Raw genomic sequence first — 27,078 nt, forward strand, 5'->3', positions numbered from 1 at the left:
AAAATGCACATTGTTGCAATTGGACATCCTGTTTGGGCACTCTTGTTTAATGATGACTTTGGCTGCACCGTCATTGAACTTTGACTGTATCGCAATATAACTGATAATAGGTAAGAAAAGTTCAGGCCATTCCACATTTTTAGCTGTGAGTAGCTCTAGATCAGGGATGTCAAAGTGGTTTTCATTGAGGGCCACATGGCAGTTATAGCTGCCATCAGAGGGCCGCATGTAACAGTGAATAATGTATGAATTTGCCTCTGGATTTCATGATTAATTACCGCATTTTTCGGAGTATAAGTCGCACTGGAGTATAAGTCGCATTTTGTGGGGAAATTTATTTGATAAAACCCAACACCAAGAATAGACATTTGAAAGGCAATTTAAAATAAATAAAGAATAGTGAACAACAGGCTGAATAAGTGTACGTTATATGAGGCATAAATAACCAACTGAGAACGTGCCTGGTATGTTAACGTAACATATTATGGTAAGAGTCATTCAAATAACTATAACATATAGAACATGCTATACGTTTACCAAACAATCTGTCACTCCTAATCGCTAAATCCCATGAAATCTTATACGTCTAGTCTCTTACGTGAATGAGCTAAATAATATTATTTGATAATTCACGGTAATGTGTTAATAATTTCACACTTAAGTCTCACCCCCGGCCAAACTATGAAAAAAACTGCGACTTACAGTTTGAAAAATACGGTATACGAACTGTTTTACAGTAAAAACTTCACATTTACAAAATGTTGCTGTAAAATATAGTTGTTGTTTTGTTTTGTTTTTTACAACATCTTACAGTACCACTGTTTGTTTGTTTGTTTGTTTGTTTTTTTTGGGGGGGGGGGGTGCTTACGGAAAAAGCTGGCATCTTAGTTGCCAGGATTTTACTATTAAATTGTTTTTTACATTATATTGTGAATGGAAAAACAGTACAAGTTTTTTTTTATTTTGGCAACTTAGCTGCCAGTTTTTCTACCATAAAAACAAACTTTCTTTCCATTTACAGTAATACATCGTTAAAAAGAACCGCAGATTTTACAGTCAAAAACTGGCAGCTCAGTCAACAGAATTTTAATGCAAAATGTTTTTTGTTTTTTTTCAATTTACAGTAATATGCTCTAAAAATAATGTACAATTTATTGTCATTTGTATTAATTTGATGGGTAGTTTGCTGTAAAGTTAAGTATTTTTATTTAGACAAAAACATGTTTGGAAAGTATGATAATATACTGCAATATATGTTGCAATATTGGATACTATTAAAGTTTAAAAGGTATGCAATTTCAAGCAGTACATAATATTTTTTCTGTCAAATTGAAAAAAATCAATTGCATTTTGACAGTGGATATCAAACTGCCACTTGTCTCATGCACACAAACACACACAAACGGCTGCGAAAGCCACAAACAACATCAGAGTGGTTACAATAACAAGCAAATAAAGTTTCATTTACAGGTTATTAGTCACATCCACTCAGTAAGAAGACGCTGTCGTGTGCACACACTGTCACAATTGGGTGTACTCTTGTCTGGCTTCAGGTTGTCTTGTTACTTCTTGTTTTATTTTGAAAAGCTAACTCTTCTTCCCGTTTGTGTGTCATCGTTCGTCCTGATTGATTTCACCTGTTCCCCCATGCTTAAATCGTCACTTTATCAGGTAAGGTCAGCTTCATAGTATCGCCTCTGTTTGTTGTATTTGGAGATGTAATAAAGTTCAAACGAAAGGTATAATCCAATGGAGAACTTTACTGAGTGATTTGAGCAGGGTACAAGCTGTGGTGGTGAGTACAACATGACGAACACTTTTACGACTAACCGATACATAGTAACCAGACTAGCAACGCCATAGACAGCATTGGCTGCTGTGACGCGAGAAATTCGGCCGCCATCTTGAAGTGGTGATGAGGAGCCGGTGAGCAGCCTAAACTGACAGTTGACAGGTAGAAAACAAAGATGCCGGGCTGGTGTTCAGCGTTTTCCTGCTCAAATGTGCGGACTGTTGAAAATAGGAATCGGGGGATTACTTTTCACAAGTAATATTTAACATTAACGTACTATTGGTTGTATTTTGTGAAAATAATATTACCACAGAGTTGAGAAGGAGCAAAGATCTTCAATAGTACTGAAATCGTAGCCGCTAGCAAACAAGCGTATGACCATGATAGAAATTAATTAAATTTAAAAATGTCATACTTGAATAACATAAAGTTGAAATAAATGATGGTGACACCTAAAACAAAATTCACCAGCCGTCACTGATTATGATGCATTCTCATTTTAGGCAAAGTATAAGACAATACTTTCTTAACAGTATAATTGTAACCAGGAATAAGTCTTCCAAGTCACAATATTCAAATACTAACATTGTTGGGTAAGACAGAATTTGGTTTTATTCTGCATCCAGTGAAACAGATTGGTGGTTTTAGCTGAAAGATTTCCATGTGTTTATATATGTTTATGTTTATGTTTAAGTATTTGGCAGACGCTTTTATCCAAAGCGACATACATAAAAAAATACATATAAAACAATCACTGTAAACATTATCATTTAAGGGAAGAGTGTAATACAAAATATCAATACAAAGTGTCAAGACAGAATAAACTCTGCTGCTGCAGCAACAGAGATACAGTCTATAGGTCCCTAAGATATATAGATATCTAATGTATTCATGCATTGCTTATGTTACTTCTATATGATTTCTATAGTGTTTGATTATCACATCACTCTAAATTTATAGACTATAAAGTTCACAAGCATAAAAGAGAAATCCTAGTGGGCCAAGACAATCTTTCTTTATCTCTAACTAAAAATGGGGAAATGTGTAGAGTGTTCTGGGCTTCAGTACAGTGTTGATCTCCTGAAGGCATGATTTTATTACAGAACTTTGTGTATGTCATGTGTGCCTTCCTTGGGTGAAGCCAGGTTTACAGCTATGTTGTGACATGTTATTATGCTGTTTGTTACGTGTGTATGTTATGTTGCAGCTATTTAAAATAGTTTTGTCAATTTGTTCTGGCCTGAAATAAATAGGCCCTTCGAAACATATCTTTGTTGTATGTAGACCACATTGCTTAGCAGAGTTCAGTGATGCAAATGCATGTCAAGTTGATCAACACATTGTATTATTCTCCAGTGCAATAAAAGTACTGAAATGAAGGCTAAAAGGGCATTAATGGAGCCTTAAAAAAAAAAAAAAAAAAAAGTAAAAGAAGTAACTAAATAGTTACTTTTCACAGTAATGCATTACTTTTTGGTGTAAGTAACTGAGTTAGTAACTGAGTTACTTTTGAAATAAAGTAACTAACTGGTTTTACTGGTTTTCAGTAACTAACCCAACACTGTTTATAGCATATCAAATCAAATCAAATCAACTTTATTTATAAAGCACATTTAAAATTTACCACAGGGGTAGCCAAAATAAGAATATTCTATTACTGTTAAGCAAACTATGAATAATAAAACACGCCAAAACATGTGTCCTTTATCATGCTACATGTATGACAAAAAGCCGCATGAAAATCAGTGGTGCTCAGTGAGGTAAGATTAATTAAATTCGCTGACAGTTCATTGCTCCTGCCAAATGAATTGCACTGAGTGGAGCGGATCACCACTCCAAGATGGCGGCCCCGCGTCTCGTCAGTGGCAGTAGGCAGTAGCGCTCGATGTTGCATCTACTTATAAGATGTCTATGGTGGTGGCAACTACTACAACATGACGAACACTTTTACGACTAACCGAAACATAGTAACCAGGCAGGCAACCTCCTTTACGGCAGCCGTCGCAACGTTCTTAAAGCAACAGCAGCACACACATATATGTACAACATATATGACAGTAAAGTTAAAGTACCCATGATTGTCACACACACACTAGGTGTGGCAAAATTATTCTCTGCATTTGATCAGCCCCTGAGAGGTGAGGGGAGCAGTGAGCAGCAGCGGTGGCCGTGCCCGGGAATCATTTTTGGTGATTTAACCCCCATATTCAACCCTTGATGCTGAGTGCCAATCGGGGAGGTAATGGGTCCCATTTTTATAGTCTTTGGTATGACTCGGCCGGGTTTTGAACTCTCGACCTACCGATCTCAGGGCGAACACTCTAACTACAAGGCCACTGAGCAGTAGTTTTATTTCTTAGAACCTTTTTCCCGCCGTAGCTGGAGCGTTTTGAGTTTGTTAATAGTTTAGTAAATTTAGTGGTCAGGTTAGATCTGTTTTAATTAGCCTGTTTTGTTTCTCCCGTTTTGGATCTCTTACCCTGTCATCATACAGAACTGCTTCTAAAATTCTGCACCTGTGGTCAGAGTCCAATTCTGGTGGTGACACACACACACACTTTATCACCATGACAACAAATACGTGACAAAACTGCCGAGATTGCCTTTTCAAATTGAAATTATCTTTTTATGGATGTCAGTGACATTCACGAGTGTTGGTGGAACTCCATGTTTCATGATTTTCTCTCTGAAACCGCTTTAAATCAACCCAGAGTTTGGATTAGACTGAGAGTTTGTTTAAACCTCCTATCTGGAATACCCCCCAGGTCTATGGTCAGCATTTGTGTGTGTTGTTGTTACATATCTAAAAGGAAGTTGATTGACAAGTCGACGTGGTTTTTATTTTTCTTTCATGTCCCGCGTTCACATTGTCGTCTCGGTCCGTGACGAGTGCGGTCACGACGGGGCGAAGTAAGGGCGGATCTTCATGCTGATGGTTTTGAGCGAGTACCAGCTGCCCATCCAGTTCATCCATACCACACCGTCGTCCGTGCCGTGTTTGGCCATCTGGCGGGTGTATGCTCCGCCTATGTAGTATCGTCCGTTGGGATTAGCCGAGTGGCAGCGGTTGTACCACCAGCCGCCTCCGTCTTCTTTGGAGCACTGCTTGGAGGGGTCGCCGGGGTTCCTGGGAGGGGAGGAGCAGAAGATAGGCAGTTTGACAGGAAGTCGGTCGTTTGAACATCATTTGTAGCCACACCCACCAGTTATCATTGTCTCGGTCGTACGTGCTGAACATAGCGCCGTTGTGCCGGGTCATTGTGCGGTTTTCCCCCGACAACGCCTGTGCACCATCCATGAGACAATTCCCGGCGTTGCCGGAGTACGAGTCCACTGCTAGCACGTAGTTAGACGACTCGGACTGCATGGTGAACTGGTGGTACTGAGCGTGGACCTAAACGCAACACTTGTGCTAAACATGGTAAAGGGAGCCAGGTGTGGTCACACTCACCTTGGCGCCTGTCCAGTCCTCCATCTCCACAAGAAGCTCGGTGGGGCCCATCTTGGTCAGCTGACTGATGTGCTCGTTGCCCAGCCAGTATTCACCTGTCACATGACAGGACGTGAGCGGGTCCTAGTGCCACTTAGAGAACAAAGCAAAAAAACTGACCTGGGGTGTTGCAGTGACCCTTGCCCACGTCGAGCGCAATGTTCCCGAAGCCGCGTCGGTACTCGTCCCAACGTCGGCCGAAGTCCACACTGCCGTCCAGTCTGTTCTGGATGAGGAGCCAACCTGAGAGACCATGTTAGTGTTTGTCAGCGTTCATCACCACACTTCTCATGGACCCTCCTCACCCACCTCCGTTCTGGGTGGTCTGGTCACAGAAGACCTTGTACGGCGGGAAGAAGTCGTCGGGTTGGATCAGGTACATCTGCGAGTCTTTTCCTCCACGGCGGTATATGTCCTCACACTCCTTTCCTGCATCACACAGGAAGTCATTCAGACCGGAGAAAGGGCGAGCGTGTCTCTCTGCACTCACCAGTCACCACAGGGATGGGACAGGTGGTCTGGCACGGCTCCTTGCACTCCTCCCTCTGGGTCTGGATGGCCTTCTCCAGCTTCTGGATCTTCTGGCGGATCTTGTCCACGACGCCCTGCAAAGCGAAACGTTTGAGGACCACAACGACAAACGTTGGTCTTCCTAACACCTGACCCACCTGCAGCACTCGAATGGAGGAGGGGAAGATCGTGTCCACGGTCTCCTTGATGAAGGCGTGCTGCTCCTCCACCCGGCCTGAGAAATCATTCACAACCCGCTCGTTGCCTGCGGGGACAGGACGCACAGGTGAGGACCGTCGCTGGGCAACGAGGCAATGATGATTCGCACCTGTGATAATTCGTTGGCGTTCCCTCAACGAGGTAGACATGGCGGTGGCGTAGTTGTAAATAGCGTTGGACGAGTGCAACAGCTGGTCCACTTGAGGCTTCATCTCGTTTATGCTCTGTTACAAACAGGAAGTTGGTCGAGAGAGCGCTCGGAGGCTCCACCCACTACAAAGTTAGTGTGGACGTACCACCATTACGCTCCTCTCTTGCTTGACCAACGCCGTCTTCAGCTCGCAGCCGTTTGGACAGAGCACGCCCTAACGAAAGTTTCAAGGGTCACTTGGTGCCGAGACACATCGATAAATGAAGGAAGTCAAGAAAACGTACTAATTCCTCAAAGCCGTACGTGCATCCTCCCGTCTCCGGGTGCGACTTCTTCCCTTCCACTTCATGTCCTTTGGGAGGTTCGGTGGTGGGGCGTCCGTGGTACCTGCTCAGAAGCCCCGTCACCATCAATGTGCGCGTGTGTGTGTGTGTTTTTGTGTGTGTGTGCGTGAGACTGACCTGCCGCCGCCACTAATAGGTGGCGGAGAATAGCTGTTGGGTCTGTAGGAGTCCCGGCCTCGGGTCATTGGGCGATGGCCGCGGGCACCCGGCCCGGTTTGAGTCTGTGGGCAGACAAGAAGAGGATGCTGAGAGAACTTGTTTTTTACTTAGTCAACGAGGAGACGGACGTACTGTTGTGTTGGCCTTCGACGAGTTCTTTGTATCCTGTACGCAAACACAAACAGTCAGCAGCCATCTTGAACACGCGCTACACAGAATCCGACCTGTTCACCTACCGTGTCGTAATCATCGTAGTCCAGGTTGTCAGGAACGACGGCGCTCACACACAGGAAGAGCAGCAGCAGCAGCGAGAGCGTCGTCTTCATCTCGGCTTTTCTCGCCGAAGATGGTGGGAAAGACTTTTTATGCTGGCCGACTCCACCCCTTTACTCCTGTTGGTGGATTGGGCAGGTCGATGGCCGGGCGGATAAAGACTCAGCAAACAAATGACTAACAACTGATGGTCCACTGTCAGGAATTGTTTGGACATTGCAGTCCAAAAGGACACTTGGCAAAATCGTCAGCTGACCTGTGATGGGTGATTTGATTTGATTTGTGCGTCATGTAAAGAAGGGGAATGTCTTGTACTGACTTAATGACAACAATGCTACTTCATGCTAATTACTGCTAACCTGACTAAATATTGACTTTGTTACTCACGCTGACATTTAGACACCAAGTGAATTTATAAAGAAACTTTATTAATACAGTATTCATATTAGTTTGATACAGAACCAAAGTGAAATGACTGCGGAATGTCAAATGCAGAAAAAAAGGACTTAAACAGTTTTATCCCTCAAGAGACAAAATATGTCTTTTTGTCCTTTCAATAAATTGTTGCCTTATTTTTGGCCATCATTTTCCTTCTGTCTTACTCATTGGTCCGTGTGCCATGATGATAGTATATACTTGTACCATGAATTGATTTACGTGGACCCTGACTTAAACAAGTTGAAAAACGTATTTGGGTGTTACCATTTAGTGGTCAATTGTACGGAATATGTACTGAACTGTGCAATCTATTAATAAAAGTTTCAATCAATCAATCAATCCGTTCATTCTATTTCAAATTATTAAATGCAAATCAAAAAACAAATTTCGGGCCATCCATCCATTTTCTACCGCTTATTCCCTTCAGGGTCACGGAGGGCGCTGGAGCCATTTTTTCTATTTTCATTTCTGAAACAAAAGTTGGACAACTATTTAATGATACTTTTTTTTTTTTTTTTTAAACGACAATAGGACTCCTGCTGAACATAGGTGTTACCGTTATGCTAAAAACATGCTAAAGGAAAAGCTAAAATACTGCTTCCGGTTCAATTTGTCATCACACAGATAAACACGCATTTTTGCATTTTGTATGAACTTACGTATTTTTTTATTTTTGTGTTTATCTTGAAAAAATTAAATCCATAAAAGGAAAAAAAGCACCAAATCCAATTTTATGGCAATATTTTAAAGAAAATCCACACTTTTTTGTTTGTTTTAAAATCTGCCATTTATAATAAAAATCGAAAAATGACCCTCATTTTGTTTTTTAATTTGCGTTTCAGAATTGGAAATAGAATGAATGGAAGGTACACGGACCCTCATTATACAAGATTTTTCCTAAGAGATTTTGTCCATGTTAAATCATACTTGCCGACCTTGAGACCTCCAATTTCGGGAGGTGGGGGGTGGGGGCAGGGGGGTGGTTAAGAGGGGAGAAGTGTATTTACAGCTAGAATTCACCAAGTCAAGTATTTCATATATATATATGTATATATAAGAAATACTTGAATTTCAGTGTTCATTTATTTACACATATACACACACATAACACTCATCTACTCATTGTTGAGTTAAGGGTTGAATTGTCCATCCTTGTTCTATTCTCTGTCACTATTTTTCTAACCATGCTGAACACCCTCTCTGATGATGCATTGCTGTGTGGCACGCACAAAAGTGCTTTCATCAAATGCACTAGATGGCAGTATTGTCCTGTTTAAGAGTGTCACAACATTGCTGTTTACGGCAGACAAACTGCTTTACGGTAGACAAAAACGTGACTGCTGTTGTTGTGTGTTGTTGCCGCGCTGGGAGGACGTTAATGAAACTGCCTAACAATAAACCCACATAAGAAACCAAGAACTCGTCCTCGATCATTCTACAGTTATAATGATTGGGCAGGCACGTTGTTTATATTGTGGGAAAGCGGACTCAGGTCCGCATGGAGCTGGAGGGGGCGTGGCCTGAATTTCGGGAGATTTTCGGGAGAAAATTTGTCCCGGGAGGTTTTCGGGAGAGGCGCTGAATTTCGGGAGTCTCCCAAAAAATCCGGGAGGGTTGGCAAGTATGTGTTAAATAAAAAAAAATTAAATTTCTAATTCTTCCACAGGTCTATGTATATACACTGGCAGTTTTCAACAATACCCCAAAGGTGTGTGTGTACCTTCCGTTCATTCTATTTCCAATTCTGAAACGCAAATCAATAAACACAATTTGAGCCGTTTTTCGATTTTTATTATATATGTCAGATTTTAAAACAAACAAAAAAGGGTTTATTTTCATCAAAATACTGCCATAAATTTGATTTTGTGCTGTTTTCCTTTTATGGATTTTTATTTTTCCAGATAAACACAAAAACCCAATTCACGTTTATCCAAAATGCAAAAATGCATGTTTATCTGTGTGATGACATATTGAACCGGAAGCAGTATTTTAGCTTTTCCTTCGCGTTTAGCATGTTTATAGCATAACGGTAACACCCAGTGGTGTGCCGTCAGGGCCAGCAAGGCCTTCTCTGCTGGCCTAACATAACCAGAAATCATGATCATAATTAAAGATAAAAGTATTTCTTTTTTTACTTTCCCTAAATATCTAAAAGTATTCTTATTCTCTTCATGTCATTATGCTCCTTCCAGCGCTGTTGTTTTTAGGTTAAAGAGTTTTTATCCAATCAGAAGTCAGCTAGCTTATGTTGCCATGCTGTACGAAATCTGCCTTGAGCCTTCAGAATCAACAATGCGGGCGTCTGTGCACTGTCAGTGAATGGACACAAACATTTGACAGACAGTTGCAACAGCCAATCAGATCACAAGTTGTTGTCAGTAAGGCCTTCTAGCTGGCCTAAAGCAGATATACATAGTGATGCTATGAGCTAGGTCACATTGGAACTTTATTACCCAGCATGCCACAGTAGTGAAGACCATGCACAGTAGCCCCGTTTAGGTTGTTGAATGTAGACATGCAGCTTGATGTTTTTGATGAGCACGCTGTGGAGTAAACTTTAAGAACTCAGCCAACACGCCTCGTCTGCATCTTTTATGATTAGACAAGACAACACATATATTTGCAAGGCCATTTTCAAGAAGGATATTTAAAGAGAAAGTACATCTTGTGAGACCATGTCGGCCAACCCCGAAAGCTAGCTCAGCTGTCCTGGCGATGAAATGTGTTCAGATATTTTATAGCTTTATTTTTTCATGTTTAATGTGTGTTTTGCAATTTTAATTTTGACAGTAAGACATGTGGTAATTGCTGACGCGGATATAATGATTTTCATATGCGCCTGAAAATAACCCGTTTTGTACAAACCCTGTTTCCATATGAGTTGGGAAATTGTGTTAGATGTAAATATAAACGGAATACAAAGATTTGCTAATCATTTTCAACCCATATTCAGTTGAATATGCTACAAAGACAACATATTTGACGTTCAAACTGATAAACATTTTTTTTTTGCAAATAATCATTAACTTTAGAATTTAATGCCAGCAACACGTGACAAAGAAGTTGGGAAAGGTGGCAATAAATACTGATAAAGTTGAGGAATGCTCATCAAACACTTATTTGGAACATCCCACAGGTGAACAGGCAAATTGGGAACTGGTGGGTGCCATGATTGGGTATAAAAGTAGATTCCATGAAATGCTCAGTCATTCGCAAACAAGGATGGGGCGAGGGTCACCACTTTGTCAACAAATGCGTGAGCAAATTGTTGAACAGTTTAAGAAAAACCTTTCTCAACCAGCTATTGCAAGGAATTTAGGGATTTTACCATCTACGGTCCATAATATCATCAAAGGGTTCAGAGAATCTGGAGAAATCACTGCACGTAAGCAGCTAAGCCCGTGACCTTCAATCCCTCAGGCTGTACTGCATCAACAAGCGACATCAGTGTGTAAAGGATATCACCACATGGGCTCGGGAACACTTCAGAAACCCACTGTCAGTAACTACAGTTGGCCGCTACATCTGTAAGTGCAAGTTAAAACTCTCCTATGCAAGGCGAAAACCGTTTATCAACAACACCCAGAAACGCCGTCGGCTTCGCTGGGCCTGAGCTCATCTAAGATGGACTGCTACAAAGTGGAAAAGTGTTCTGTGGTCTGACGAGTCCACATTTCAAATTGTTTTTGGAAACCGTGGACGTCATGTCCTCCGGACCAAAGAGGAAAAGAACCATCCGGCTTGTTATCGGCGCAACGTTGAAAAGCCAGCATCTGGGATGGTATGGGGGTGTATTAATGCCCAAGACATGGGTAACTTACACATCTGTGAAGGCGCCATTAATGCTGAAAGGTACATACAGGTTTTGGAGCAACATATGTTGCCATCCAAGCAACGTTACCATGGACGCCCCTGCTTATTTCAGCAAGACAATGCCAAGCCACGTGTTACATCAACGTGGCGTCATAGTAAAAGAGTGCGGATACTAGACTGGCCTGCCTGTAGTCCAGACCTGTCCCCCATTGAAAATGTGTGGCGCATTATGAAGCCTAAAATACCACAACAGAGACCCCCGGACTGTTGAACAACTTAAGCTGTACATCAAGCAAGAATGGGAAAGAATTCCACCTGAGAAGCTTAAAAAATGTGTCTCCTCAGTTCCCAAACGTTTACTGAGTGTTGTTAAAAGGAAAGGCCATGCCCTTTCCCAACTACTTTGGCACGTGTTGCAGCCATGAAATTCTAAGTTAATTATTATTTGCAAAAAAAAAAATAAAGTTTATGAGTTTGAACATCAAATATCTTGTCTTTGTAGTGCATTCAATTGGATATGGGTTAAAAAGGATTTGCAAATCATTGTATTCCGTTTGTATTTACATCTAACACAATTTCCCAACTCATATGGAAACGGGGTTTGTACACTGTTGAGGTGATTCAATTCCCAGTAGTGCGTAAGTGTGTTTCTGTATAGTATTTCTCCAGCAATGGTCATGTGGTGACATCAATGATGGTATTCTGAGAGTTAATCATTGAAGTCGGACATCACTGAAGGCCTAGGTGGGAAACGCACGGCCCGCCACTGGTAACCCCTATGTTCAGTTGGAGTCCTATTGTCGTTTTAAAAAAAAGTGTCATAAAATAGTTGTCCACCTTTTTGTTTTAGAATTAAAAAATAGGAAAAACGGCCCAACATCAGATTTTTTATTTGCATGTGAGAATTTGAAATCGAATGAACGAGAGGGAACACGAACCCTAAAGCCAAACAGGACACTAATAAATAAATAATGCTACTAATAAACTCATGTTGAAATTCCAAACCGGCTCCAGAACTAACCACTCCACTTCTCTATCTGACCGACCACATCAAACATGAGGTGGACGCGGGCAGATACTGCGGCATGGTCATGCTGGACCTTCAGAAGGCCTTTGACACCGTTAACCACGCTATACTGTTGGATAAGCTCAGAGCAATTGGATTTGATAAAACCTAATCGAGCTGGATGCCATCTTTCTTGGAGGGGAGGGAACAGGTGGAGTGAGCTGTGGAGTCCCCCAAGGCAGTATATTAGGGCCTTTACTGTTCATAATATACATAAACGACTTGTCATCAGTATGCGACTGTGAATTGTTCTTGTTTGCGGATGACTCGGCCCTGCTGGTATCAGACAAGGACAAGTCACAGGTTGAGAAAATCCTCAGTGCTGAACTCTGTAGAATTTGCACCTGGCTCGCTGACAACAAGCTATCCATACACTTGGGTAAAACGGAATCCATCCTGTTTGGGTACCACATCAACCTTAAGAAAGTCAATGACTTCACTATAAAAGTGGGTGACATTGTTATCACCAGGAAAGATGAGGTCACCTACCTAGGTTCCATTCTAGAGGCTAATCTTTCCTGTGATAAAATGGCAACCAAGGTAATCAAAAAGGTCAACCAACGAACGAGATTTCTCTGTAGAATCTCCTCTCTCTGGTCAACAAAAGCACCATGAGGATTCTAGCGGGAACTCTCGTTCAACCCTTTTTCGATTACGCATGCACCTCCTGGTACCCTAGCACCTCCAAAACCCTCAAATCTAGACTCCAAACATCCCAGAACAAGCTAGTCAGATTACTTCTAGACCTCCACCCCAGATCCCACCTCACACTTACCCACTTCTCCAAAGTGGGCTGGCTCAGGGTGGAGGACAGAGTAAAACAACTTGCACTGAGCCTCGTCTATAAAATCCGCTACACCTCCCTGATACGGAAGGACATGTCAAACTACTTCCTTAATGACCGCCATAACCACAACACCAGGGGGAGCTCCACTAACAACGTTAAACCCAGATTCTGATCTAACAAAGGTCTTAACTCATTCTCTTTCTATGCCACATCAATATGGAATGCATTCCCAACAGGTGTAAAAGAAAGGGCATCTCTACCCTCCTTAAAAACTGCACTAAAAGAACAACTCCAGGCAACTTCAACCCTAAACTAACACCCTCTTCGGATTGTAAATAATCAAATGTAAATAATCAAATGTAGATACTTTTTTTTATACTTTCTGATCTCTCTCTCTATGTCCACTACTTGCTGTACATATCCTACCAAGTCAGTCCTACACTGTTTCAATGTCCATTTCTCTGATGATGCAATTGTTGATGACTGAAGTGTTGATATCAACCAAACCTAACCCCCCCACCCTCCACATGCCACACCCCGGATTGTAAATAATGTAAATAATTCAATGTATACACCCTGATGATTATTTTGTGTGATGACTGTATTATGATGATAGTATATATCTGTATCGTGAATCAATTTAAGTGGACCCCGACTTAAAACAAGTAGAAAAACGTATTCGGGTGTTACCATTTAGTGGTCAATTGTGCGGAAAATGCACTTCACTGTGCAATCTACTAATAAAAGTCTCAATCAATCAAAATAACACAAAAGTCCTCCATTTTTCAAAGGGTAATAAAACAGTTTAGATTCATATGTAGTTTTTCCTTTATTTGCTCAAATCTCTCAATCAACTTCACCACTAAACAAAAATATGTGATGGTTTAAACCAGGGGTCAGGAACCTTTTTGGCTGAGAGAGCCATGAAAGCCAAATATTTTCAAATGTATTTCTGTGAGAGCCATATAATATGTTGTAACACTGAATACAACTAAATGTGTGCATTTTTAAGTAAGACCAACATTTTTAGAGTACAATAAGTCTCTTATTCTTTTTAATAACATTGTTATTCTGAAGTTAACCAATAATAAATCAAATACTTCTTACCATTAATGAACAAGTGCGGAAGAAAACGGATTGATGGATTAAGAAGCATGAGAATGTTTTATATTCTGAACGTTATTTTTAACACTGTGATTACCAGCGGAATTATTCATTACTTATCGTGTTAAGCAATGTCAGCTAAGGTTTATCTGAGAGCCAGATGCAGTCATCAAAAGAGCCACATCTGGCTCTAGAGCCATAGGTTCCCTACCCCTGGTTTAATCCCTTTGAATGCCTTTTGATGAATTTATGTTAGCTTATAGTACACGTTTGCATAACGGAAGTTAGTCCACTAATTTATACCTGGGACAATACAAAAGGGTCAAAAAATAAATTAATAATAAATAAATAAATAAAATAAAAAAATAAAAAATAATATATATATATATATATATATATATATATATATATATATATATATATATATATGAAGATTACATATTTGTTATTTTTGCTCAGGACTGAAGTTTATTGAGGAATTTTGTGTAAAAAAAAACATTTTTTTAAGATGACGCTGTTTTCGTATGGAAAGTGTAAGAGGGGCAAACGTCATTTGAAGTGGACACACCTTCGAAATGGTCTGCTTGACTGCATTAGTATTACTCTCCTTTCAGCACGAACGGTTCTCATTGGAGAATTGCTTTGGAACTCAACGAGGAGTTGCGGAACGAGAGTTGAAAACGAGTCGGCTGTGGTTGCCATGGTGAGTGACAGCACGGCGTCACTTCAAACGCCTTCGTTGCCATGGTGACTGACCACGAGGCGACGCAGCAAAAAAAGACCACCGTCGTGACGTCACAGACGTGAGACGCAGACACCGAAGGTGAGCTCCCTGATTTAAGTGCTAATTCAAGCTAAATGTTGTTTAATGACAACAATTTTCCCGACGGGAGTCTAAAATAGATATTGACTTCACACAAGTGCTGGAATATATTAATGTTCGTCAATGCTAACATATGCTAGCAGCTAACTGTGATTTTAAGTCCCAATGAAAGTAGACTTTGTCTATCTGTAGGGTTTGGTGTGGTTATCTGTACTTCTTTGTCTTTCTGTTGTGTTTTGTGAAGCCGTCTGTACTTCTTTGTCTTTTTTTGTGAAGTTATTTGTACTGCAGTGTTTGTGTGTGACAATGGCGACGTCAAAAAGAACATCTCTACCGGAAATGACGTCAAGGGTCAGCAGGAAGAGAAGCAGGTAGATGACTTTTTTTTTTTTTGATCGATTGATTGAAACTTTTATTAGTAGATTGCACAGTGAAGTACATATTCCGTACAATTGACCACTAAATGGTAACACCCGAATAAGTTTTTCAACTTGTTTAAGTCAGGGTCCACTTAAATTGATTCATGATACAGATATATATTATATTCATAATACAGTCATCACACAAGTTAATCATCACAGTATATAAATTGAATTATTTACATTATTTACAATCCGGGGTGTGGGATGTGGAGGGGGGGGGGGGTTGAGTTTGGTTGGTATCAACACTTCAGTCATCAACAATTGCATCATCAGAGAAATTGACATTGGAACAGTGTAGGTCTGACTTGGTACATACAGGTAAAAGCCAGTAAATTAGAATATTTTGAAAAACTTGATTTATTTCAGTAATTGCATTCAAAAGGTGTAACTTGTACATTATATTTATTCATTGCACACAGACTGATGCATTCAAATGTTTATTTCATTTAATTTTGATGATTTGAAGTGGCAACAAATGAAAATCCAAAATTCCGTGTGTCACAAAATTAGAATATTACTTAGGGCTAATACAAAAAAGGGATTTTTAGAAATGTTGGCCAACTGAAAAGTATGAAAATGAAAAATATGAGCATGTACAATACTCAATACTTGGTTGGAGCTCCTTTTGCCTCAATTACTGCGTTAATGCGGCGTGGCATGGAGTCGATGAGTTTCTGGCACTGCTCAGGTGTTATGAGAGCCCAGGTTGCTCTGATAGTGGCCTTCAACTCTTCTGCGTTTTTGGGTCTGGCATTCTGCATCTTCCATTTCACAATACCCCACAGATTTTCTATGGGGCTAAGGTCAGGGGAGTTGGCGGGCCAATTTAGAACAGAAATACCATGGTCCGTAAACCAGGCACGGGTAGATTTTGCGCTGTGTGCAGGCGCCAAGTCCTATTGGAACTTGAAATCTCCATCTTCATAGAGCAGGTCAGCAGCAGGAAGCATGAAGTGCTCTAAAACTTGCTGGTAGACGGCTGCGTTGACCCTGGATCTCAGGAAACAGAGTGGACCGACACCAGCAGATGACATGGCACCCCAAACCATCACTGATGGTGGAAACTTTACACTAGACTTCAGGCAACGTGGATCCTGTGCTTCTCCTGTCTTCCTCCAGACTCTGGGACCTCGATTTCCAAAGGAAATGCAAAATTTGCATGGTTGGGATGGTTTGGGGTGCCATGTCATCTGCTGGTGTCGGTCCACTCTGTTTCCTGAGATCCAGGGTCAACGCAGCCGTCTACCAGCAAGTTTTAGAGCACTTCATGCTTCCTGCTGCTGACCTGCTCTATGGAGATGGAGATTTCAAGTTCCAACAGGACTTGGCGCCTGCACACAGCGCAAAATCTACCCGTGCCTGGTTTACGGACCATGGTATTTCTGTTCTAAATTGGCCCGCCAACTCCCCTGACCTTAGCCCCATAGAAAATCTGTGGGGTATTGTGAAAAGGAAGATGCAGAATGCCAGACCCAAAAACGCAGAAGTGTTGAAGGCCACTATCAGAGCAACCTGGGCTCTCATAACACCTGAGCAGTGCCAGAAACTCATCGACTCCATGCCACGCCGCATTAACTCAGTAATTGAGGCAAAAGGAGCTCCAACCAAGTATTGAGTATTGTACATGCTCATATTTTTCATTTTCATACTTTTCAGTTGGCCAACATTTCTAAAAATCCCTTTTTTGTATTAGCCTTAAGTAATATTCTAATTTTGTGACACACGGAATTTTGGATTTTCATTTGTTGCCACTTCAAATCATCAAAATTAAATGAAATAAACATTTGAATGCATCAGTCTGTGTGCAATGAATAAATATAATGTACAAGTTACACCTTTTGAATGCAATTACTGAAATAAATCAAGTTTTTCAAAATATTCTAATTTACTGGATTTTACCTGTATGTACAGCAAGTATTGGACACAGAGAGAGAGATCAGAAATTATAAGAAAAAGTGACTACATTTGATTGTTTACAATCCGAAGAGGTATGATGAGGAAGGGAGGGTGTTAGTTTAAGGTTGAAGTTGAAGTCTACCTCTAACAACCAAAAAGCTGTGAAAACTATGACGCTGTGCTCCAAATTTGGACTATTTACGGAAGTTGTGTGAGCCTATGTCTTCACACATTGCTACACATATATATATATGTATATGTGTATATATATATATATATATATATATATATATATATATATATATATATATATATATATATATATGTATATATATATATGTATATGTGTATATATATATATATATATATATATATATATATATATATATATATATATATATATGTGTGTATATATATATTGCATTCTACAGTAGTTGCTTTATTGAATTTACTACCCCCTGGCGCTGTATTGTACGGTACAAAAACTGTATGTTTGTAAATGTTGAACATTATAAATAAAAGTTTATTAAAAAAAAAAAAACATGATCTAACAGGACATTCTATGTGTGTAGGAAGTGTCTCCAAAGCCCAGACAAATCATATCGGACTTTATCCAAAGAAGAAATTGCAAAGTGAGTTCAGAATTAGTTTTCATTGACTCATCAATAGTTGGATTCTCAGTCACTAGAATGTTGGTCATCGTTGAAGATGTGTTCAAATCTCCTCCCTGCAGATTCATCAACAGCCAGAAGCAGAACATCTGCGTGGGTCTTCTTCAACATGGCTTCCACAGGTACCCCTCACCCAACGACGTACTCGCACTCCTAGACTATTTGTGCTGTGATGGACCGAGTACCATTCCCCCTGCGTCCACACTGATGCTATGACCCAATTACAGGATTTATTTCTTCTATTCTGTTGTTTAACTGCAATTTGCATTTCTTGTTTCATGTTGGTTTGATTATGTCAGTAATTCCTGACGGGAGGAGGAATTGCATTAATGAAATACGTCTCGATCACTCGCACAAATATGATCACAGGTGCTGTGGGTTTAGCTTTTTGAGGATTTTTAGTCTTTGTTTATAAATAATATGAAATGTTAAGTTAAAGTTAAAGTACCCATGATTGTCACACACGCACCAGGTGTGGCAAAATTATTCTCTGCATTTGACCCAACACCCTTGATCACCCCCTGGGAGGTGAGGGGAGCAGTGAGCAGCAGCGGTGGCCGTGCCCGGGAATAATTTTTGGTGATTTAACCCCCAATTCCAACCCTTGATGCTGAGTGTCAAACAGAAAGGTAATGGGTGTTGGTAATTAACAATCCAAATGTCGTTTTTAAATCATGTCTGGCTTCGACCACCTCTTCTAGTCATGTCAAAGAAATGAGCTCACACTAGCAAATGTGTCGTTCATGAGGTCTCTAGTGGGTTCAGGCACGCTACCATTGGTATACTAAGAAGTAGTGCGAGTATAGCTTAATAATAATAATAATAATACATCAATTTTACAGTGTTTTTCTAAATACTCAAGACGCTTTTAAATGAACAAAAACAGAAAAAACACATCAGGAGACTTTAAGATATAAGAAAAAAAACAGCTGAAATAAAAAAGAAGCAGCATATGTTAGAGGAAAACTAAAAACAGCGAGAAGGAGGGAGTGGTAGGCAAGTCTGAATAGGTGGGTTTAAGAGCCTTTTTAAAAGAGGGCAGGGTGGGTGCTTTGATGTGGGTAGGAAGCGGGTTCCACAGGAAGGAGACAACAACCGAAAATGGCCCTTGGTCTTGGGGATTTGCAGGAGGTTGGCCTCGCCAGACCTGAAGGATCAGGAGGGCACACAGTTGTGTAGGAGGTTGTTGAAGGCCTTGTAGGTGGTGAGTAGAATTTTGAAGTTGATTCTGTATCGGACTGGTGTGATGTGTTCTCTGGAGCGGGTACCGGTGAAAGGGCGGGCAGCAGAGTTCTGCACACTGTGTAAATCGAGCCTTACAGTGCTCATTGTTCTGGGTGACTTGTGCTCAGGCTTCATGGGTCCACCTCATCCTTATCCCAGGTCCTTCTCAGAGCTTTTCCTGCTAATTCACTTGGATCAAGAGCGCAGAGAGGCAGCCGAGGTCAACTCAGCAGTCAGTCTTCAGACTCCGCTAGAGGAGCAACAAGAAAAAATGGAGAGCATCAGTCGGTACTTGAGCCGGTCCGAGCAGGCCCAACGGGAAGGTACTGACGCGCGTGTCTGTCAATGTGTGCTGCAGTTAGTGATGGCCCGTAACTGATGAGCGTGCAGGTCGGTGGCCGCTGGCGTACGAGCAGCGTCTGGTTTTGGGTGGTTACTTCACGGATGAGGAGGACCTGTGGCTGAGTTTGCACTTCTACCTCACCTGTACGGACGCACGTGAAGAAGGCTGCATGGGACACACCACCGAGGCCCGCGCCTGCTTGGCCGAGCTCCACCTGAAGCAAGGTAGAGTATCATTGTGTTTGATAAGAAATTATCGAGTTTGAGCCTATTATCGAATCCTCTTATAGAACCGATTCCTTATCGATTCTCTTATCGAGTCTAGATAGGTTGTTGTATATGGAAAAAAAAACACAATATTTGGTTTAACAAATCACTTCACATTCTCTACTGCTCGCTTCTATAGTATTACCATATCTGAGTCATTGTGCAGAAAAGTGGGGAAATAACTACAAATGTCCGCTACATTTGTTAACCGTGTTACAAAAAAGATCAATTAGACTGATACATAATATTGGATATACAGAACATACAAACACTTTATTTATTGAGTCAAAAATATTAAAGTTCGATGATTTGGTAAAATTGCAAACAGCTAAAATTATGTGGAATTAAATGATGGAATGGATTAAGTAAAGAAGTTAAACATTGTACTGATATGATCCACTTTAAGAGGTTGTTCAAATGAATAGTGCTTACAAAGTACAAAGAAGAAGAATTATGAGAAATACTTTCAACCTTATTGAAAATAAGATATTCTTCATCTCAGTATATTAATAATGACTGAATTAATTAATTACATATTACAAAACTGTTGTATATACTAATTCACAGATATTTTATTATAAAAAGGTCAGTAAATGATGTATATATTTGTAAACGCTATGAAGTGGGAAAGGGGTATGATTGAAATAAGCTTTACTTCTTCCTACTCCTGGGAAGTGAAATGATATGAAACTGTGATGTGTTATACTGTAAGTGTGTTCATGTTCTAAATAAACTAAAGAAATAAAGAAAGCACTAGTTTATTAGACAGACTTGCAAACTCTGTCGTGGTGTAGGCTACAAGATAACGTTAACGTTATCAGACAAACAAAAAGGCTCACGTTAACGTTACCGTTAGTCTAACATTACTGCAATCCTGGTTGACATAAGAGGTAACGTTACTACAAGTGAGCAGATATGGAAATCAACCGGCAACAGTTAACGTTAGTTACTCACCGGCGTCACCGCCACTGTAGCTGGGACTTGGGCTGCTGGCAGAAGAAGAGGGGCGTTCTTCGTCGTCTCTGCTGCTGCTGATTCAACACGTGTCGAAGACACGACACGCTTGTTGTTACACGAGAGCGAAGCCTGGCAATATTTGCATATTGCCGCTTCCTGGTTTTTTTTGGTGAAATGAAGACATGCTTTGGAGCGCTTTTTCCGGTCCATTTTTTTCCTGCTTTCTCCATCTGCGCTTAATGACTGAGCTACGTGACGTCATTTCTTGTGATGTCCCACAGGGCATTTCTTGTCGGGACGGGATTCGTTCCCAGGGATTCGAATAAAGAACCAACTCTTTTTCCTTACTATAGTGGTCTCGATAACGGGTACCGGTTCTCAAAAAGGGATTCGAGTCCGAGGACTCGGTTCTTTTCTTATCGAACAACCGGGAAAACCGCTTTCAAGCATCATCCCTACGTATCATGCACAGTAGGCACACCAGCGCTCTGCCGAACGACTCACGTCCACACCGTCTTGAATCCGCCGCAGGTCGGCTGGACGAGGCCAGGCAGCAGGCCGAGCTCTGCGTGCGGCTGGCCGACGGAGGCGGTTGGTCGGACTCGTCCGGTCGTTCCTTGAGGCACCGCGCCCGCGAGAGCCTGTGGTCCATTAACAGCCGGCAGGCGGATGCTTGTGTCAAGGCAGGAGATCTTAACAAGGCTCTGAGGCTTCTCCACAGCGGCTACACCACAGCCACGGAGTGTAAGTACACCACTGTTGAGTGCCGTAAAAACTGAACGCAGTAAAACAAGTCATGTGTCTTCCAGCTGAAAACAAACACATAGAAGGGGAAGCCGCCTATCAGCTTGGACTCGCCTATTACAGCGTCGGCGACTACGACACTTCCGAACAGGTAGGTGTGTGTGTGTTGTGTGTGTGTGTGCGCGCGACACAAGCAAGTTGCTCTTTTATCCTGCACTACAACGAGCTAATGCAACGAAATTGCGTTCTTATCTGTAAAGTTCAAATTTGAATGACAATAAAAAGGAAGTCTAAGTCTAGGTTTTGCATCCACTTATGTGTATTTTTGTGTTTGCAGTACCTCAACACGTCCATGCAGATCTGCAGCACAACACAGGACATAGACGGGCTGGGTAAGGCCTACAAGGCCATGGCCAAGCTGTGTGAAAGGTAGGGGTGTGGGGGGAAAAAATCGATTCGAATTCAAATCTCCATTCTCACGTTGTACGATCCAGTATCGATTCTCATTTTTTTTAAATTCGATTTTCAATCTTTTTATTTTTTTTTTTAATGTTTTTTTATTAATCAATCCAACAAAACAATACACAGCAATACCATAACATCCATCCATCCATCCATCTTCTTCCGCTTATCCGAGGTCGGGTCGCGGGGGCAGCAGCTTAAGCAAGGAAGCCCAGACTTCCCTCTCCCCAGCCACTTCGTCCAGCTCCACCCGGGGGATCCCGAGGCGTTCCCAGGCCAGCCGGGAGAGATAGTCTTCAAAGCGTGTCCTGGGTGTTCCCCGTGGCCTCCTACCGGTCGGACGTGCCCGAAACACCTTCCTAGGGAGGCGTTCGGGTGGCATCCTGACCAGATGCCCGAACCACATCATCTGGCTCCTCTCGATGTGGAGGAGCAGCGGCTTTACTTTGAGCTCCCCCCGAATGACAGAGCTTCTCACCCTATCTCTAAGGGAGAGCCCCGCCACCCGGCGGAGGAAACTCATTTCGGCCGCTTTTACCCGTGATCTTGTCCTTTCGGTCATGACCCAAAGCTCATGACCATAGGTGAGGATGGGAACGTAGATCGACCGGTAAATCGAGAGCTTTGCCTTCCGGCTCAGCTCCTTCTTCACCACAACGGATCGATACAGCGTCCGCATTACTGAAGACGCCGCACCGATCCGCCTGTCGATCTCACGATCCAATCCAATTCCAAAACCAAACCCGACCCAGAAACACTCAGAACTGCAATAAACAGAGCAATTGAGAGGAGACACAAACACATACTTGCCAACCCTCCCGGATTTTCCGGGAGACTCCCGAAATTCAGCGCCTCTCCCGAAAACCTCCCGGGACAAATTTTCTCCCGAAAATCTCCCGAAATTCAGGCGGAGCTGGAGGCCACGCCCCCTCCAGCTCCATGCGGACCTGAGTGACGTGTTGACAGCCTGTTCTCACGTCCGCTTTCCCATAATATAAACAGCTAATGATCGAGGGCGAGTTCTTGGTTTCTTATGTGGGTTTATTGTTAGGCAGTTTCATTAACGTCCTCCCAGCGCGGTAACAACACACAACAACAGCAGTCAAGTTTCCGTCCCTCGTAAAGCAGTTCATCTGCCGTAAACAGCAATGTTGTGACACTTTTAAACAGGACAATGCTGCCATCTACTGTACATGCATATGTGACCCACCCATAATGTGTCACATTTTTGTGTTGATTTATTTATTTTATTTTGTGGTTTGAATTCGTTTTTGGAGCTGTCATTACACATTTATCAGTATTCACATTGGTCAGTAGGGGGCAGTAGGGCGTTTCTTCCCAATTGAATGCTATCACCTGCAGACCGGAAGTGTCTTGTCATTCTGATGAGCGCGACCAGTCTGTGAACAATTGAAATGTCCTGTGTGCTTTTTCCTCCTGTATAACAGGTTTGGTGAATCAACTCACTGAATAAAATCCATGTGATCTTTATAAGTTTAAGTACACATTCTGATGGTGGAGCCTAACTCTAAAGTGTTTGTGAGTTGTAGTTTGTATTTGTAAATGAATCCAGTGCACAGCTGCAGTAATCAATACAACAAGGCGACGTGAGTGCGCAATGTTTATATAGGAACTTCTGATCCTAATTCAGACTCCCAAATTAGAGCTCCCGTTTTCTTATTGATTTTATAATGTATATTTGTATAATGTGTGTGTTCTGAAATAGTGACAGAGAATAGAACAAGGATGGACAATTCAACCCTTAACTCAACAATGAGTAGATGAGTGTTATGTGTGTGTATAAGTGTAAATAAATGAACACTGAAATTCAAGTATTTCTTTTATTTATTTATATATATATATATATATATATATATATATATATATATATATATATATATGTAATATATATGTAATATATATATATTATATATATATATATAGCTAGAATTCACTGAAAGTCAAGTATTTCTTATATATATATCTTAACCACGCCCCCCCACCCCCACACCTCCCGAAATCGGAGGTCTCAAGGTTGGCAAGTATGCACAAACACGACACAGAACAAACCAAAAGTAGTGAAACAAAAATGATCATCAACAACAGTATCAATATTAGTTACAATTTAAACATAGCTGTGATTAAAAATCCCTCATTGACATTATCATTAGACATTTATAAAAATAAAAAAAAAGAACAATAGTGTCACAGTGGCTTACACTTGCATCGCATCTCATAAGCTTGACAACACACTGTGTCCAATATTTTCACAAAGATAAAATAAGTCATATTTTTGGTTCATTTAATAGTTAAAACAAATTTACATTATTGCAATCAGTTGATAAAACATTGTCCTTTACAGTTGTAAAAGCTTTTTGCAAAAATCTACTACTCTGCTTGCATGTCAGTAGATCCTGCTGAAATCCTACGTATTGAATGAATAGAGAATCGTTTTGCATCGGAAAAATATAATTTTTGAATCGAGAATCGCGTTAAATCGAAAAAATCGATTTATAATCTAATCGTGACCCCAAGAATCGATATTGAATCGAATCGTGTGACACCCAAAGATTCGCAGCCCTAGTGAAAGGTATACGCGCGTTCTTTTGGCCGCTACTGTTTGGATTTGGGTGACGTCTTTTGTCCCTGCGTGTCTCAGCAAAGGCAACTTAAACAACACAATCCAGCTTCTGGAGACGTTAGTTGACATCTCCCGTAGCAACAGCCTGCATCACCACCTGGTGGACGCCTGTCTTTGTCTGGGCAACGTCTACACTAACAGGGTAAGACCCCACGTCAGCAATTGTTCACTTCCTGTCATGTGATGTAAACAATTAGATGCAGTTATCCGTCCCTGCAGAGGCAGTATGACCGCGCGCGTGAGCGCTTGCTGCAAGGTTACAACGTCGCTTGTGACATCGGAGACAAGACTCTCGTGCACAAGGCCCAGGTACGTGACACTCGTCGTCTTCCGGACACCCAACGGGTCACATGACACATGTCGCCTTCGTCAGGTGTCTCTGGCCAGCGCGCACACTCGCTGCATCATGAGGAAGTACAGCACTGACGTGGAGTCGGACGCGCCCCGCGCTCTGTCACGCCTGCTGGACTGGAAAGTGACGAGAGGACGTCACGACGCCACTGAAAACAATGTTGTCAGCGACTATTAGGCCACACTTACAATGCACGTTTATTCACCGCCAGCAGGGAATCTTCCTTGCACTGTCAACATCTGGACAACATGAAATATACATTTTTAAAACATCTTTGTTCTTTGTATTGCAATTCAAAAATGTAATTTACATTCATTAATAGATACATACACACATGCATAGGTACATATTCTACCACATACAGAAACACAGTGCATACATCCACATGCACTTTCACTGTACAAACATACATATACACATACTGTACTGTACATATACATACATACACTCATGCATATAATCACGTTTCATCTAACATACTGTATATTAACATTATCCCCCCCCTGGGGGAAACTGGGTAAAACAGTTAACCTATTTTACGATAACCATCCATCCATCCATCCATTTTTTTTACCGCTTGTCCCTTTCTGGGTGGTGGGGGGTGCTGGGTGATATCTACAAGGTTAATATAGCTCACTTCTCTTTCTTCCCCTCCATTTATCTTTTTTTATTTTGTATTTCAAGTTATCATTACATATATGTATTGCTACATTGGAAACAATTGTATTGATGATAATAGAGGTAATTATTAGGGGTGTGGGAAAAAATCGATTCGAATTCGAATCGCAATTCTCACGTTGTGCGATTCAGAATCGATTCTCTTTTTTTTTTTTAAATCGATTTTTATTTTATTATTTTTTTATTTAATTTTTTTTTTAATTAATCAATCCAACAAAACAATACACATCAATACCATAACAATGCAATCCAATTCCAAAACCAAACCCGAGCCAGCAACACTCAGAACTGCAATAAACAGCAATTGAGAGGAGACACAAACACGACACAGAACAAACCTAAAGTAGTGAAACAAAAATGAATATTATCAACAACAGTATCAATATTAGTTACAATTTCAACATAGCAGTGATTAAAAATCCCTCATTGACATTATCATTAGACATTTATAAAAAATAAAAATAAATAACCATAGTGTCACAGTGGCTTACACTTGCATCGCATCTCATAAGCTTGACAACACACTGTGTCCAATATTTTCACAAAGATACAATAAGTCATATTTTTGGTTCATTTAATAGTTGAAACAAATTTACATTATTGCAATCAGTTGATAAAACATTGTCCTTTACAATTATAAAAGCTTTTTACAAAAATCTACTACTCTGCTTGCATGTCAGCAGACTGGGGTAGATCCTGCTGAAATCCTATGTATTGAATGAATAGAGAATCCTTTTGAATCGGGAAAAAAAATCGTTTTTGAATCGAGAATCGTGTTGAATTGGAAAAAAAACAACGATTTTGAATCGAATCGTGATTCACAGCCCTAGTAATTATTGTTATTCATTATCAATAGTGCTATTTCTATTGGTATTTTCTATTGCTTCATTTGTAGTGTAATACATTGTAATTGTCATTTCTGTATTAATATTTATTTCACGAACTGCCATCATATTTGTACATATTGTATTTGCTGATGTTGTTCTGTTGTTGTCTCTGTCTTATCCCCCTCTTGTCCCTGCAATTTCCCCCCTTGTCTTCCTTTTTTTCTTCCTTCTAACCCCTCCTGCTGCACCACACATTAAATAAATCCATTTAATAAAGTCAAATACAAATAAGGCAACAAGAGAAGTATCTCACACTTCTCTTTTGTAAAGTAAATCTGTACAGCAGATATGATCATCTACAACCCCGTTTCCATATGAGATGGGAAATTGTGTTAGATGTAAATATAAACGGAATACAATGATTTGCAAATCCTTTTCAACTCATATTCAATTGAATGCACTACAAAGACAAGATATTTGATGTTCAAACTCATAAACCTTTTTTTTTTTTGCAAATAATAATTAACTTAGAATTTCATGGCTGCAACACGTACCAAAGTAGTTGGGAAAGGGCATGTTCACCACTGTGTTACATGGCCTTTCCTTTTAACAACACTCAGTAAACG

General features: G+C 40.9%; 2 protein-coding genes across 2 annotated transcripts; one reads left to right on the top strand and one right to left on the bottom strand.

Annotated features, from left to right (window-relative positions):
* The first annotated feature begins 1,692 nt into the window (after nt 1-1,692).
* Nucleotides 1,693-26,435, top strand: ttc29 (tetratricopeptide repeat domain 29). Its single transcript, XM_061961070.1, has 13 exons — nt 1,693-1,795; nt 14,761-14,969; nt 15,246-15,340; nt 17,860-17,919; nt 18,021-18,080; nt 19,342-19,505; nt 19,573-19,749; nt 21,280-21,492; nt 21,558-21,643; nt 21,830-21,921; nt 24,614-24,737; nt 24,815-24,904; nt 24,969-26,435. Exons 3-13 carry the CDS (start codon nt 15,276-15,278, stop codon nt 25,122-25,124), a joined length of 1,287 nt encoding a protein of 428 aa, XP_061817054.1. The 5' UTR covers nt 1,693-1,795; nt 14,761-14,969; nt 15,246-15,275; the 3' UTR covers nt 25,125-26,435.
* Nucleotides 4,611-7,036, bottom strand: fgb (fibrinogen beta chain). Its single transcript, XM_061961069.2, has 13 exons — nt 6,902-7,036; nt 6,798-6,830; nt 6,624-6,727; nt 6,447-6,549; nt 6,308-6,376; nt 6,121-6,235; nt 5,951-6,057; nt 5,773-5,887; nt 5,592-5,711; nt 5,403-5,525; nt 5,244-5,338; nt 4,996-5,186; nt 4,611-4,919 (listed from the first exon to the last, which is right to left on the bottom strand). The coding sequence occupies exons 1-13, from the start codon at nt 6,989-6,991 to the stop codon at nt 4,688-4,690; spliced, it is 1,497 nt and encodes a 498-aa protein (XP_061817053.1). The 5' UTR covers nt 6,992-7,036; the 3' UTR covers nt 4,611-4,687.
* Nucleotides 26,436-27,078: the final 643 nt, after the last annotated feature.

Source organism: Nerophis lumbriciformis, linkage group LG05 (genome assembly GCF_033978685.3).
Source record: "Nerophis lumbriciformis linkage group LG05, RoL_Nlum_v2.1, whole genome shotgun sequence".
Classification (NCBI taxonomy): domain Eukaryota; kingdom Metazoa; phylum Chordata; class Actinopteri; order Syngnathiformes; family Syngnathidae; genus Nerophis; species Nerophis lumbriciformis.